The following is a 15,694-nucleotide window of genomic DNA, read 5'->3' as shown; positions in this document are numbered from 1 at the left end:
GTAGGGTGAACCAACCAGTGACCTCAGACTGCAGCTCAGAAGAAACAAGGGATGGGTCTTCAAACTCCAAATGGTCATAAAAATGGAGACTCAGACAATGGCTCCTTTGTACTGGGGACCCTTAGACAGGCCTCTGAGAGAGAGAACTGACTGTCATTTTCCCAAAACAACATCCCTTCTCAGCATGAAGCAGTTAAGAGTGGCCATCATCTCTACACTAACAGCAGTTAGGTATACCTCTTCAGAGAGGGGAATGATGGCAGTGGCTGCTGCCATCATGCTGGCTGCAGCAGGGAAGCACGGCTGGGGCTACACACTCCATGGAGCCCGTGGGAGCCCTGACCTTCTGCTTTGGGATGGGAGCTCCCTGGTCTGCTGCAGCTGCCCAAACCACAGCTGCAGAGCCAGGGCTGCAGCTCTACGAGCACTGCTCAATCTCAATCTCAATCTCAATCTCAACTGACTGCAACATCTGCTTCCTGGGTTCAAGAGATTCTCCTACCTCAGCTTCCCAAGTAGCTGGGATTACAGGCACCCGCTACCAAGCCTGGCTAATTTTTGTATTTTGAGTAGAGATGGAGTTTTGCTACATTGGCCAGGCTGGTCTCAAACTCCTGACCTCAGGTGATCCACCTACCTCAGCCTCCCCAAGTGCTGTGATTACAGGCGTGAGCCACCGTGCCTTGCCACAGAAGCAAAGATTATTCCATTTTGGGCTAGGTTTATAGTTTTGTAGCCCCTATGCCAAATTTTGACACCTTACAGTATTTGGCAGGGATAAGTCTGAAATTCCTTGATTAATAAATGCAAACTGTCAAGTGTGTCAGTGTGAAGAGATCACCAGACAGGCTTTGTGTGAGCAAGAAAGCTTTTTAATCACCTGGGTGCAGGTGGGCTGAGTCAGAAAAAGAGTCAGCAAAGGGAGTTAGGGGTGGGGCAGTTTTACAGGATTTGGGTAGGTAGTGGAAAATTACACTCAAAGGGGGTTGTTCTCTTGCAGGCAGGGGTGGGGGTCACAAGGTGCTCGGTGGGGAACTTCTGAGACTCATTGTCCAGGAGAGGAATTTCACAAGGTAATATCATCAGTTAAGTCAGGAACTGGCCATTTTCACTTCTTTTGTGGTTCTGCAGTTTCCTCAGGCCATCTGGATGTACAAGTGCAGGATTGGGCTCAGAGGCCTGACATTCCTGTCTTTTTATATTAATAAGTAAAACAAAACAAAACACTGGTGAAGTGTTAGGGTGGTGAAAATTTTTGGGGGTGGTATGGAGGGAAACTGGGCGATGTTTCTCAGGGCTGCTTCGAGCAGGATTATGGGTGGTGTAAGAACCTAGAGTGGGAGAAATTAAACTGAAGAAAGATTTTGGGGTAAGGGGTGATATTACGGGGTTGTTAGAATCAGCATTTGTCATATAGAATGATTAGTGATGGCCTGGATGTGGTTTTATATGAATTGAGTAATTAAACGGAAGACACAAGGTCCAAATAAGAGGAGAAAAACAGGTATTAAAGGACTAACAATTGGGAGGACCCAGGACATCCAATTAGAGAGTGCCCAAGGGGGTTCAGCATGATTATTTGCTTGGTTGGTGAGTTTTGGGCTCTATCCTCGAGGGTTTTTTTTTTATGTTGTCATATACTAGGCCAGATTGATTTAGGTAAAAACAACATTCTTCATTTAGAAATATGAAGAGTCCTCCTTTTTCAGCAGTGAGTAAGTCGAGGCCTCAGTGGTTTTGGAGGAAAGAGAAATGCAAAGCCAGCAATTGTTTGTTAAAGAAGGATTAGAAATGGCTAGGACAGAGAGAGATTGATAGTGTGGTGGAGATAGCTGCGGAGAGGCAGAGGGTGGCATAAGAATGGGAATGAGAATAAGAGTGAGTATAAAAGTAAAGAACAGAACTTCATCAGGGTGAAAGTATTGGAGGGTCCCCTGCCAGCAAAGATCATCTAACAACTCCAAGAGGGAGTCAAGAGTGGTGGTTTGGGGATAGCACCAGGAGATATCAGCTGTGATGGCTTGGAGAAACAGTGTAAACCAGCACAGTAAACAAGAGCAGGGCATTAATGAGTAGTGGAGAATGGTGAATAGGAGTATGACTAGATAGAAGATAGTAGGGATGGCCAGTTTTTGGGGTACAGTCCAAGTAGTGGGGGTGACTGCGTAAAGCCCTGTTGCAAAATGTAGGGTAAGGATGAATAGACCTAATAGAATGAAGGGATGTATTAGGCTCATAAGGGTTATTACTGTTCTTCAGAAATGCAAGTGAGTTTAAAGGAAGTAGGGGAGAGTACTTGCGACTTCTAGGAGGAAGAGAAGAGATCAGGCTGGCTGTCCGACGGACACAGGGCATATGAGTAAAGTCAATCTGCCAGTCTTGTGTTGGAGTAAATCCACGAGCCTGATGCGTAGGAAAAGGAGGAGGCCTGAGAAAACCTTGGGGGTTGGTGGCATGGCAGGCAGAGCATTGAGAAGTTATGGTTTTAAGGATGCATTTCCATGATGGGAAGGAAATGAGGGGCTGTAGGAGATGAGCCAGAAGCTTATATCCTACATGGAAATGGTCATGAAGGGAAGAGAGAATAGACTGGGCTTGTGAGGCAGGAAGAATGAATTTTCCACAAAGTAAAATAAAAATTATGAAATCTGGTAGAGCAGGTTTTCAGAACAAGAATAGTTGGGAGTGACAGAGGAGCTACAGGGCACGGTGCCAGTCCTTGTGTAAGAATTCCAACCACAGCTGGGCGTGGTGGCTCACGCCTGTAATCCCAGCACTTTGGGAGGCCGAGGCAGGTGGATCACGAGGTCAGGAGATCGAGACCATCCTGGTGAACATGGTGAAACTCCATCTCTACTAAAAATACAAAAAAAAGAAAAAAATTAGCTGGGTGTGGTGGCGGGCGCCTGTAGTCCCAACTACTCGGGAGGCTGAGGCAGGAGAATGGCGTGAACCCGGGCGGTGGGGCGGAGCTTGTAGTGAGCCAAGATTGCACCACTGCACTCCACCCTGAGAGACAGTGAGACTGTGCCTCAAAAAAAAAAAAGAATTCCAACCACACAGCCCTGCACTTCGACTGTGTGTAATGAAAAAGGGTTGGGATAAGTTAGGGAGAGCTAGTGTGGGAGCAGCTTCTAGGGCTGTTTTTAAGAAATGGAAAGAGGAGTGGGGAAAGGATTTAGGACCTATGGGATCAGCTAGGTTTTCTTTTGTGAGTTTATATAATGGTTTAGTCAGGATGGTAAAATTAGGTATCTAAAGGCAAAAGTACCTAACCATGCCTAGGAAGGAAAGGAGTTGTTGCTTTTAGAAGGGGTTAGGGTTTGGGAGATTAGCTGGACACGATCAGCAGGGAGAACACATGTGTTTTTATGAAGAATTATGTCAAGACAGGTAATGGATGAGGAAGAAATTTGGGCTTTGGAGGGGAATGTGCGATGTCCTTTTGAGAACAGATGTTAGAGGAACAAGAGAGTGTTCTATTGGGAAGATTTGTAGGAGGGGCTATAACATAGAAGGTTGTCAAAATATTCAATAAGGTGAGAAGCAAATGGATGGAAACAAATTATATCATGATAAATGGCTTGACTGAAGTAATGGGGGCTGTCCATGAAGCCTTGCGCAGTACAGCCCAGGTAAGTTGCTGAGTCTGATGGATGTCAGGGTCAGTCCAAGTGAAAGCAAGAGAGGCTTTGAACTGGGGAAAAGGGCGGCAATGAGGTATGGCTGTAGCCTAGGAATAGTCAGGGAAGCAGATAATTTAGTTAAAACGTCTTGACCTAATAAGGGACCTGGGCAGGTGGGGATAACTAAAGAGTGCATAAAAGAATATTGTCCAAGTTGGCACCAGAGTTGGGGAGTTTTGAGAGGTTTAGAAGCCTGGCCATCAATAGCCACAACAGTTATGGAGGCAAGGGAAACAGGCCCTTGAAAAGAAGGTAGTGTGGAGTGGGTAGCCTCTGTATTGATTAAGAAGGGGACAGACTCACCCTCCACTGTAAGAGTTACCCAAAGCGTCTGTGATGGTCCAGGAGGCTTATGAGGCAATCAGGCAGTTTCAGTCTTCAGCCACTAAGCTGAGAAGATCTGGGAAGGAATCAGTCAGCGCCTTGGGCCAGAGTTCCAGGGGCTGTGGGAGTGGCTGCCGGGCAAGTTGGACAGTCCGATTTCCAGTGGGGTCTCACACAGATGGGACACGGCTTAGGAGGAATCCCGGGCTGTGGGCATTCCTTGGCCCAGTGGCCAGATTTCCGACACTTGAAGCAAGATCCTGAGGGAGGAGGTCCTATAGTAAGGCCTGGCCTCTGCGGTTTAGGCATCTTGAAGTTCTTGTGTGCTGGAGATGTGGCTGGGGTTTCTCTCACAGTGGAGGCAAGTAATTGCAACTCTTTTCTATTATTGTACACCTTGGAGGCTAGGTTAAGTTCTGTTGTGGGGTTTGAGGGCTGGAATATAATTTTTGGAGCTTTTTCTAATTTCGGGAGTGGATTGGGTAATAAAATGCATACTGAGAATAAGACGGCCTTCTGGCCCCTCTGGGTCTATGGCAGTAAAGTGTCTAAGGGATTTTGCCAAATGGGCCATGAACTGGGCTGGGTTTTTATATCTGGTGAAAAAGAGCCTAAATGCTAACTGATTTGGGAGAGGTCAGCAAAGAAAAAGGAGCATTAACCTTGACTATGCCTTCAGCTCCAGCCACCGCTCTAAGAGGAAATTGTTGGGCAGGTGAGGGAGGGCTAGTCTTGGAACAAAACTGTGAGCCGGACTGGGCGTCATGAGGGGAGGTGATAGAAGGATTATAGGGTCAGGAAGCGGAGGCTGAGGAAGAATTGGACCTGGCTCGGCCTGGCAAGGAGCCCCCTGGGAGGAGGGGAGAGGTCAGATGCGTCTGTAGAAAAGAAGGATTTAAAGGACTTAGCTTGGGGTGGAGACTGAAGGAACAGACAGGAGAGAAAGAAAGATTTGGGACGAGTCGCATTGGGAGCAGAGACTAGAGAGGGACCGATGCCTGGACGTCAGGCACCTCAGACCATTTGCCTAATTTTACAACAAAAATTATCTAGATCTTGTAGGATGGAGAAATCAAAAGTGCCGTTTTCTGGCCGTTTAGAACCATTGTTAAGTTTGTATTGGGGCAAAGTGGTATTGTGGAAGAAAATAAGGCATTTAGGTTTTTAGGTCAGGTGTGAGTTGAAGAGGTTTTAAGTTCTTGAGAACACAGGCTAAGGGAGAAGGGGGAATGGAGGGTGGAATGTTGCCCATAGAAAGGTAGAGACATGGAGAAGTAGGGGGGGTGGTGAGCAGCCCTGGACTGTAATGTGGGTGAGCAGCCAGAGCAGGCGTCCCTGCAATTGACTTGCCACCAAGGGAATGTGGGTGAATGACCAAGGCAGGCGTCCCCACGGTGATCAGACACCAGTGGAATGTGGGTGAATGATCAGGGCAGGCGTCCCCGTGATGATCAAACACCAAGGGAAGTCTGTTTTCCCAAGTCCATGACCGGCACCGGTGTTTTGGGTCCACGTATGAAATGTGTCTCCTTTGTCTCTACTAGAGAGGAAAAAGAACTGGAATTGGAAGGACAGGGAGATTGAAGGGTAGCAAGAGAGGCTAGAGAAGAGAGTGAAAAGACCGCTTACCCGATTTAAAGTTGGTAAGGTGTTCCTTGAGCTGGTCTGAGGACCCAAGGTCTTAGGTGCATCTCCTCACAGAGTGATGGCAAGGACAGGGGACCGGTCTTCCAAAGGAGTCTCCCTGTCCCGGGTCTTCGGCACCAAATGTCAAGTGCGTCTGTGTGAAGAGATCACCAAACAGGCTTTGTGTGAGCAATAAAGCTTTTTAATCACCTGGGTGCAGGCGGGCTGAGTCAGAAAATAGAGTTAGCAAAGGGAGTTAGGGTTGGGGCAATTTTATAGGATTTGGGTAGGTAGGGAAAATTACAGTCAAAGGGGGTTGTCCTCTTGTGGGCAGGAGTGGGGGTCACAAGGTGCTCAGTGGGGGAGCTTTTGAGACTCATTGTGCAGGAGAAGGAATTTCACAAGCTAATGTCATCAGTTAAGGCAGGAACTGACCATTTTCACTTCTTTCGTGGTTCTTCAGCTGCCTCAGGTCATCTGGATGTATAGATGCAGGCTTGGGCTCAGAGGCCTGACACAAACAAAAATGTATGCTGGCAATTCCTAAGACATTTCTAACATTAATGTACCAATAATTTTTTTTTTTTTTTTTTTGAGACTGAGTCTCGCTCTGTCACCCAGGTTGGAGTGCAGTGGCGCAATCTCGGCTCACTGCAAGCTTCGCCTCCTGGGTTCACGTCATTCTCCTGCCTCAGCCTCTCCGAGTAGCTGGGACTACAGGCGCCCGCCACCACGCCCGGCTAATTTTTTGTATTTTTTAGTAGAGACGGGGTTTCACCATGGTCTCGATCTCCTGACCTCGTGATCTGCCCGCCTCGGCCTCTCAAAGTGCTGGGATTACAAGCGTGAGCCACTGCGCCCGGCAATTTTAAACCTAGCTTTGTGAGGACTAAATTCTGATTTTATATCTTGCTCAAATTCTTATGTAAGGGGTCTGGGAAGTCATGCCCTACAAATAATAAATTATCAGATGGTTTTTACTTAACCCTATATATTGTGACTTACTTTCCAACCTGACCGTGGCATAACATTATGAGACAAGGAAGCAAAACAAAATATTTTACCTTAAATCATGTTTCTTTACCATCTATTGAAATGGCCCTGCAAAGCTGTCCTTCGTGGGGGGAAAATTTGCATATGTAAAGAATCTCTATTAACATAGCTAGATCTTTTTCTTCCAGGCCCTCCCAATCCTAAAGAGATTAACTAAAAGTCTAGCACCCTTTGAAGATCTGAATTGGAAATATTTGTCCTCTATTGTGTCTAAGGGCAGCCACTATAAGACTTCAAAAGAACCCTGGTTTCCACAGTGTTTTTTCTTAACCTAAACATTTCCTTTCTATGATCCCTGGTCTTTAGACAAACTCAACCAATTTTCAACCAGAAAATGTTTAAATTTACCTATAGCCTGGAAGCCCCCCTTTGAGTTGTTCCGTCTTTCTGGACCAAACCAATGTATTTCTTAAATGTATTTGATTGATGTCTCATGCCTCCCAAAAATGTATAAAACCAAGCTGCACCCCAACCACCTGGGGCTCATGTTCTCAAGACCTCCTGAGAGGTCAAATATTTTACAGAGTTTGACTCTTTTCATCAACATTAGTAAAGATTTTACCTAAGTTATGTAAACTTGAAAAAGCATTTGACTATTTTATTTTTTCCTGATTAAGTGTTTGATTTAAGCACTTTTATTTTCTTAAGCCAATTAATTAGAGCTCTTTTATATATTTTCAGTAGTGAAACATTGTGTACACAACACATAAATACATAGACACATTAGGCATGCTGATAGAGGTACATCTTTTTTTTTTTTTGAGACAGAGTTTTTCTCTTGTCACCCAGGCTGGAGTGCAATGGCATGATCTCAGCTCACTGCAACCTCTACCCGCTGGGTTCAAGTGATACTTCTTCTTCAGCCTCCCAAGTAGCTGGGACTATAGGCATGTGCCACCACACCTGGCTATTTTTGTATTTTTAGTAGAGACAGGTTTCACCATGTTGGCCAGGCTGGTCTCGAACTCCTGACCTTAGGTGATCTGCCCACCTCGGCCTCCCAGAGTGTTGGGATCACAGGCGTGAACCACTGCACCTGGCCTAGAGTTACCTCTTATAGATTCATAAAAAGCTTTTTTTTTTCCTTAGGCTTTCAGATTCTTTTTTTCCCCTTCTCCCTCCCCCCTACTTTCAGATTCTTGATAACCTGTTTCACAACCCTAGGCAGTTTTCAGGTAAATAGCCTTAAATTTGCATATTAAAGAAAACAACTCAGGTGAACTCCAAACAGCAAAATTTACATTATAAAGCGTGGAGAGAAAAAGTCTGGTGTGCTAGAAGGAAATTGAAACAGATTTAATGTCCAATTAAACATAAAATTATAGAAATTATAAAAGCCTTTTAAATACACACACACGCGCACACACACACACAGATCCTATAGCTTTTACTTCAGAACTTTTAGCCATGAGATAAATTCAGATCTACTGGTTTGCAAAAAGAACTTGTTGGATCTAAACTGTGGTTTTTATCTTTTTTTTTTTTTTGAGACGGAGTCTTGCTCTGTCCCCCAGGCTGGAGTGCAGTGGCGCAATCTCGGCTCACTGCAAGCTCTGCCTCCCGGGTTCACGCCATTCTCCTGCCTCAGCCTCCTGAGTAGCTGGGACTACAGGCGCCCGCCAACACGCCCGGCTAATTTTTTGTATTTTTAGTAGAGACGGGGTTTCACCGTGTTAGCCAGGATGGTCTCGATCTCCTGACCTCGTGATCCGCCCGCCTCGGCCTCCCAAAGTGCTGGGATTACAGGCTTGAGCCACCGCGCCCGGCCGGTTTTTATCTTAATAGAAAATAATGGCAGATTTAGAGCAGGTAGAAAAGAATAGAGAAAAGAGGTCTTAGGAACTCTATAGTTAGTAGGTCGACCTTAGGGCTCTTTTTCCTTAATGTAAACGTGCATGAAGACCATATTTTTTCCATTTTACATAAACTTTGGCAGTAGAGGTGCCATAAAACCTACAGTGTGCTCAAAAGAGGGTCATTCTCCTTGTTTTCTTCTCATTCTTAGATTATTTGTTTTCCACTTCTTTTTTTCTTAAAAGGAGAAACTGAGCTGTGGCTTAGAGTTTTTGTGCGGTGGATCATCATGTGCTGCTTCTGGGCAGGACTCCACAATTGTTTCCACCCTCTTACATGTCTCAGTTTCTCTCTCCAGAGGTTTATGACTTCTGAGAGGGCTCGAAACACTGGGTGATCAACCCTTCAATGTGTTTCCTGGATGAGCCAGTTTTTAAATTAAAATGTTTTTTTTTTTTTTTTTTTTTTTTTTTTTTGAGGCAGGGTCTTACTCTGTGGTCTTACTTGGTTCACTGCAACCTCCACTTCCTGGGTTCGGGCAATTCTTACATCTCAGTCTCCTAAGTAACTGGGGTTACAGGCATGCACCACTACACCTGGCTAATTTTTGTATTATTAGTAGAGATGGGGTTTTGCTATGTTTGTCAGGCTTGGTCTTGAACTCGTGACCTCAAGTGATCTGCCTGCCTTGGCCTCTTGAAATGCTAGGAGTATGTGTGTGTGACTGCACCTGGCCTAAATTAATTTTTGTTGGGGATTTCCCTGCAGGACCGCTGCACATCGTTTGGGGTCAACCTTTCAGACCCTCCCACAAGGCCCCCAGTCACTCAGGGGCACCTTTCAGTTGGGAGGGGTGAATGCCCTTTCTTTTTGGAGCTGAGAAAACTCAGTCTCTCATATACCTATGAAAGCAACAGTTCAGTTCTTCATGCAAATGCACACAGACAAACGGAATTGAGATTAATGTTGGGAGAAAAAGCAATATAAACGATCCTTCAGAATGGATCTCCAAACTAGAATTAGCATTCTATTTTTTTTTTTTTTTTTTTTTGAGATGGAGTCTCGCTCTGCCGCCCAGGCTGGAGTGCAGTGGCACGATCTCGGCACAGTGCAACCTCCATCTCCCTGGTTCAAGCAATTGCCCTAACTCAGCCTTCGGATAGCTGGGATTACAGGTGCACACCACCACGCCCGCCTAATCTTGAACTTGTGGAGTCAAGTGGTCCGCCCGCCTCAGCCTCCCAAAGTGCTGGGATTACAGGCATGAACCACTGCACCTGGCCCAGAATTAGGATTCTTAAACTACAACTTCCTAGGAGACAAAATAAAAAAAAAAAAAAAAGGAAACAGCCAAAACCACTTCCTATAAACTGTGCTCAGCCACCCGTAACTTTGTAGCTCTTGTCCAACATTATACACACCAAGGTCAAATACTCTCACAGTGCAAGGTCATCTCTGGCACCCAAAGCCAAAGAGGTCAGGTCATGCAATACAGGAAAACAGAGCTTTAGACCTAAGAAGAATCTGCCCATGACTCTTGAAATCCCACAAAGACAAGAGAACACCCGAAAAGGGGGTGAGTGGCACCTTTGTTCTAAATTCTTTTTTTTTTTTTTTGAGATGGAGTCTCGCCCTGTCCCCCAGGCTGGAGTGCAATGGCGCGATCTCAGCTCACTACAACCTCCACCTCTCAGGTTCAAGAGATTCTCCTGCCTCAGCCTCCTGAGTCGCTGGGATTACAGGGACGTGCCACCATGCCTGGCTAATTTTTTTCGGATCTTTAGTCGAGACAGGGTTTCATCATGTTGGCGAGGCTGAGTCTCGAACTCCTGACCTCGTGATCCGCCCACCTCGGCCTTCCAAAGTGCTAGGATTACAGGCGTGAGCCACGGCGCCCGGCCTAAATTCTTTAAAGAGATTCAAGTCATTAGAAGCCTTCTCTCGATTTTTTGTTAATGCAGATGGCAAAGGGTGAAGGAGGTATAGGGTGGAAGAAAAGTAAACAAAAGAACAACTGAATTTTTTTTTTTTTTTTTAATTTGAGACAGAGTCTCACACTGTCGCTCAGGCTGGAGTGCAGTGGCGGGATCTCCACTCACTGCAACCTCCGCCTCCTCGTTCAAGCGATTCTCCTGCCTCAGCCTCCCGAGTGGCTGGGATTACAGGCACCCGCCACCATGCCCGGCTAATTTGTTTTGTATTTTCAGTAGAGACAGGGTTTCACTATGTTGGCCAGGCTGGCCTTGAACTCCTGACCTCGTGATCTGCCCGCCTCAGCCTCCCAAAGTGCTGGGATTACAGGCGTGAGCCACCGCGCCCGGCCTAAGAACAGTTTAATTTTTAAGACCAGGAAGCAAACACAGAAACCAAATATATGGTTTTTCGTTTTCTGTTTATTTTTTCTTTTGCAGCTGTGAGGAATTTTAGTCAAATTAGATAGGCCTTGTTACCCATAATTCGGAATTCTCACTTGGATTTGACCAAGTGAAGTAGAGTTGGTCAATGGGAAAAAGACAAAATAAAAAAACCCAACAACATGATCACTGAGCACTCTAATGGTAAGCAGAAATTAAGACCAGCTGGTTGTTAACCTTAGCCAAGACAAAATCCCTATTCAGCTACTTACCTACGGGTGAGTCTCAGGCTGAAAACGGCTGTCTACCATCCTAGAAGTAAGAAAAAACCCCTCATCTTCCCTGTTGGAAGTGAGCTCAAACTCCATAAAGGAGTTACCTGCCTTCCCTCGTCATGGAAGCAGGAAAACTTGCCTTCCTTGTTGGAAGCAAGTAAAACTCCAAAATAATAATAATAATAATAATAATAATAATAATAATAATAAAGGGAGTTGTACAACAAAATAAACTTCAGATCTCGACCAAATTTTCGGAGATCAGGGATTCCCTGGAGGGGGTGCTTCCAGACCTTAGCAAATTGTCCTGTTGGTTTGAGCCATGGAGTTAGCCGATGTTGGTACCAAGCACCGATAGGAGATTTGTCAAAGATCAGAGGTATCTCCACTCACAATCCCTCCGTGGTTACCATCCTTCATTCAGTAAATATTTACGGACTGATTACCATACACTGGGCACTATTCCAGACATTGGAGATACAATGATGAGCATGAAAAACGGTCTAGATAAGAACTGAGGTCTCCAGACATACTTTATGCCCACTCAGTTTTGTCTTTTGCCCTAGTTGCTAATTAAAACTTACTTTGCTGTGCGGTGCGACTTCGTTAACTTAAAATTACAGGCTGTCAGCTATGACGGCTACACTCTAAGAAAGTCCAGTGGAAATCCTTCAACGAAAAGAATCTGTTCTTGGGTGGAAGCCCCGCTCATGCAGGAGGAACAGAGGGCTTCCATTCTCGCATCACACAGGTGAGGGTCAGCCCCTTGCTCCCTGCAGTAAGCCTGATTAGTGGGCGGAGCTTTCTTCAGGATCACAAGAAAGGAGGAAGGGGACCCCGCCTCCTACGTGCTCGCGGGGGGGGCGGGGTCGGTGGACTGGGCGTGAGTTAATTGGCTGGGGGGCGGGGCGCCACGGGTTGGCTCCGCCTAGGCGCTCGCGCGGATCCCGGGTGGAATGACGGGAGGGAGTCCTGGCAGCTCCTACCTCCCAGCGATGGCGTCGCAGTGCCGCGCCCAGTCCTCAGCCTGCCGGCCGGTACTCACCACTACCCGGAGTTCGCTCAGACTGTGAGATTTGGGGCGGGTCCGAGGCAGCGGCGGGACGCTACCTGCGACCGGGACCATGAGGAGCTGCCAGACCCGTGGGGCCGGTAACGGGAGCAGTCGCGGCACCTGCTGAGAGGAAAGAGGGAGCGGCCCGGCGCGGCTGGGGCGCGGCAGAGGCTTGCCCGCGCCTCGGCCATGTCACTGCTCTGCGTGCGCGGTGAGTGCGCGGGCTGAGGCGGGGAGGCGGGGTGTCGGCGTAGAGGTCCCCGCACCCTTCCAGTGGATGTCCGGTGACCGTCTCACCCAAACTTTACATCCCGTCCGTGCTTTGGGGGACGATTATTTTGGCAATCACTTATAAACACTTGAGTTCTTTCCACTCTTTCTTGTTTTCCCCCATGCTCCTGCAAGGGACGATTAGCTCTCCATTCTGGTAGCCATGTGACAACGTTGTTGGACGGCAGGCTCAGATCCTATTAAACAGTGACTGGGATTCTCTAGTGAGACTGGACGAGTTAGAAGACCGCGGATGGTTGGTGCCTGTGAATGGTCGGCAGCCTCTCATTCTTTTCCTCCTCCTCCTCGCACCGTAACACTACAGTATGCTTAGTAGCAGGTTCTTTTTATCACACTTTGAATGCGTTAGTGGTACAGCTGTCACATCCCTTCTGTTGCTTGTCTTGTCCCCCTGCCACTTCTCTGAACACTAACCTGTAGTAGAGGCTAAGATTATTCTTCTGCTCCACTTGGGAGGATGTGGTGGCTGCTTTTGAGGATAAGAGGTATGATTTATTTTTATTTTTATTTTACTTGCCTCACAGTAACTCAAGGTGAAGGGCCATTATTGCTTTTCCCCTGAAGACACTTGACCCACCTAAGAAGATATCTTAAAGCAAGAGCTTTGGGGTTTAAGATGAGGCATGGTACGCGAACTAAGCTCTATGTGGGTAGAGACTGTTTTTACTTGTTTTTGTATTCCTAGTGTCTGACGTAGTAGAAGCTTAATGCTGGTTTTGAATGAATGCAAGTACAGTGACTTCAGAGAGATTATCTGATCAGAAAAACACAGGGTTTGGATTAGCCATTGAATTTGATCTCGGGAAATTCAGGTTACAGCCTATCATATCTGATGTGTCTTGATTATGAATGAGAGAGCATTTATCAACTAGAGCCTTCACTAGAGCCTTTTCCTGATACTTTTACTGGATAGAGTTCATATTTATTTTGGCTCTACAGATTAGAAGTATTGTTGTTGTTTGTGATATCTCTAATAACGGTGTTTCCCCCAGCTGCTGGCAAATGGAACTGCTTTGCTCTGTTCTCTTCCACTATTTTGTTAAATCTGCATTAACCCAAAATGGATTTGGCCATTTCTGGGGATTATGAGATACATGGTTTTTCTTCTTTCATGGTTGATTTTTCATTAATGAGAATTTTGCTTTGCTTTTAGTAAGACATTTTCTCTCAGCAGCTGGGAATCTATTTATTCCTTTAGATCCCTGCTGCTGAGAAGCAGGATTTGGGAGAGGTTGGACTTTGCTGTGTCTCTTGGACAGTGTAATTCTCTGCTGCCACACTGTATTACAGAGCTGGTCCTTATGAAAGACTCTTTAGGCACAGCACTCGTAAATCAGAAATTCCTATTTAACTGAATTTAAATAACTACTGGTGTTTTCATTTGTTTTAATAGGCAGGTTTCATTGTCTAGAAATTCTGCTATTTAGCTAACTTCTTTCCTTTTTAATGTTACATTAGTGAAGTTTCCTCTTTTTTGAATCTGGAGAAACGAGATCAGCAGGCCATTGTCTTTTTGAATAGAGATCTAGAAGATTTTAAATACTGAAACAAACAGGTACCTTATATGCAGATATTCATATTGAATGGCAAAGTATTCATTTTGGGAAAACTTACAGAAATGAAATACATCTTTATTTTTATTTCTTTTTCTTTTTTTGAGACAGAGTCTCATTCTGTCACCCAGGCTGCAGTGCAGTGCTGCGATCTTGGCTCACTGCAACCTCCACCTCCTGGGTTCAAGCAATTCTCATGCCTCAGCCTCCGGAGCAGCTGGGATTACAGGCATGAACCAGCAGGCCCAGCTAATTTTTGTATTTTTTATAGAGACAGCGTTTCACCGTGTTGGCTAGGCTGGTCTTGAACTTCTGACCTCAAGTGATCCACCTGCCTCGGCCTTCCAAAGTGCTGGGATTAGAGGCATAAGCCACCGCACCCAGCACAAAATACATCTTTCTAAAATGACTTTCCTTGCATTATATTTTGGCAGTAGGAATGTTATATTCTGAAAGCAGTCTATATAGTGATATTTATTACAACTCAATTTCAATTTATCTTGGAGTAGAATCAATTAGAAACTTCCTATGCAGAGTTCAAAAAGTACTTAACTTGATGTAGAAATTGGCAAACTGGTATTGATTTAATCATTCCTAAACATTTCATTCAAGAAGTCAGTTATTTTGTTTTACCCTTTAATCATGCCTTATTGCCTGCAGGTTTAAGGCTGTCAGTACTCTGACCCCAGCCCTCCTTGTGGCCTTCTATTCTTGCCTATCCTTATGCAGACTTTGCTCTAGCACTAACTTTGTTTATTCCTGCCTCTGCTGTGTTCTGCACTTGTGCCTCCTGAAATACTCGTTCCATATTTTCTGCCTATCTAAAATGTATTCTTACTTTCCCAGCTAACAGTCTACTTTTTTTGTTGTTGAAAACTTCTTCAGGTCCCCAGTCCACAGTGATCTCTTTTTCCTTTAAACCCTCAGAGCACTTGTGGTCTGAACAGTGCCACTAGTTTGGAAATGAATCATATGCTGCCTGCAACTGGTCTTGTATTGTGGTGCTTATGGTGACCCAGACAAAGGAAGTAACTGCACTGGTCAGATCAGATCTGGAATTTTGTGTTCAGCTGTGGTATTTCCTTCTAAGAAGCATATTGAGAAGCTAGGTTATCTTAAGAGGGGAGTGATTAGAATAATGAAACATATAGGAACCGAACCATTTGAAGAATATGGGAAATTTAGTTCTAGAAGATTTAAGAGGAAGAGGATCACGATAGTACAAGAAGACTGTTTAAAAAACTGTCTTGTAGAAGTTATATCATCTTTTTTTTTTTTTGAGACGGAGTCTTGCTCTGTCCCCCAGGCTGGAGTGCAATGGCGCGATCTCAGCTCACTGCAAGCTCCGCCTCCCGGGTTCACGCCATTCTCCTGCCTCAGCCTCCCGAGTAGCTGGGACTACAGGCGCCCGCCAACACGTCCGGCTAATTTTTTGTATTTTTAGTAGAGACGGGGTTTCACCGTGTTAGCCAGGATGGTCTCGATCTCCTGACCTCGTGATCCGCCCGCCTTGGCCTCCCAAAGTGCTGGGATTACAGGCTTGAGCCACCGCGCCCGGCCAGTTATATCATCTTTTTTTTGTCATTCCAGAGGACAGAACTGGGACAAGTGTGGATCAGTGGTTGAAAATGACAGGAAATGGCCGGGCGCGGTGGCTCACGCTTGTAATCCCAGCACTTTGGGA

General features: G+C 45.7%; 1 protein-coding gene and 1 long non-coding RNA gene across 6 annotated transcripts in view; one reads left to right on the top strand and one right to left on the bottom strand.

Moving 5' to 3' along the window:
• Positions 1 to 850: 850 nt before the first annotated feature.
• LOC129490205 (uncharacterized) lies at positions 851 to 11,836 on the bottom strand. The gene is made up of 3 exons (XR_010113743.1): positions 11,697 to 11,836; positions 5,640 to 5,790; positions 851 to 1,192 (listed from the first exon to the last, which is right to left on the bottom strand). It is a non-coding gene; the product is annotated as an uncharacterized lncRNA (long non-coding RNA).
• A 221-nt stretch (positions 11,837 to 12,057) lies between these two features.
• Positions 12,058 to 15,694, top strand: part of UNC13B (unc-13 homolog B) — a 247,584-nt gene continuing 243,947 nt past the window's right edge. For all 5 annotated transcript variants that reach the window (XM_055293824.2, XM_055293823.2, XM_055293821.2 and 2 more), the window contains exon 1: positions 12,058 to 12,377. In XM_055293824.2, coding sequence (XP_055149799.1) covers positions 12,356 to 12,377 — 22 coding nt within the window. In that variant the 5' untranslated portion in view covers positions 12,058 to 12,355. The remainder of the gene's footprint in view (positions 12,378 to 15,694) is intronic.

This window comes from Symphalangus syndactylus, chromosome 9 (assembly GCF_028878055.3).
Source record: "Symphalangus syndactylus isolate Jambi chromosome 9, NHGRI_mSymSyn1-v2.1_pri, whole genome shotgun sequence".
Classification (NCBI taxonomy): Eukaryota; Metazoa; Chordata; class Mammalia; order Primates; family Hylobatidae; genus Symphalangus; species Symphalangus syndactylus.
The sequence above is the reverse complement of the archived record's forward strand: the minus strand, read 5'-3'. Positions and strand labels throughout refer to the sequence as shown.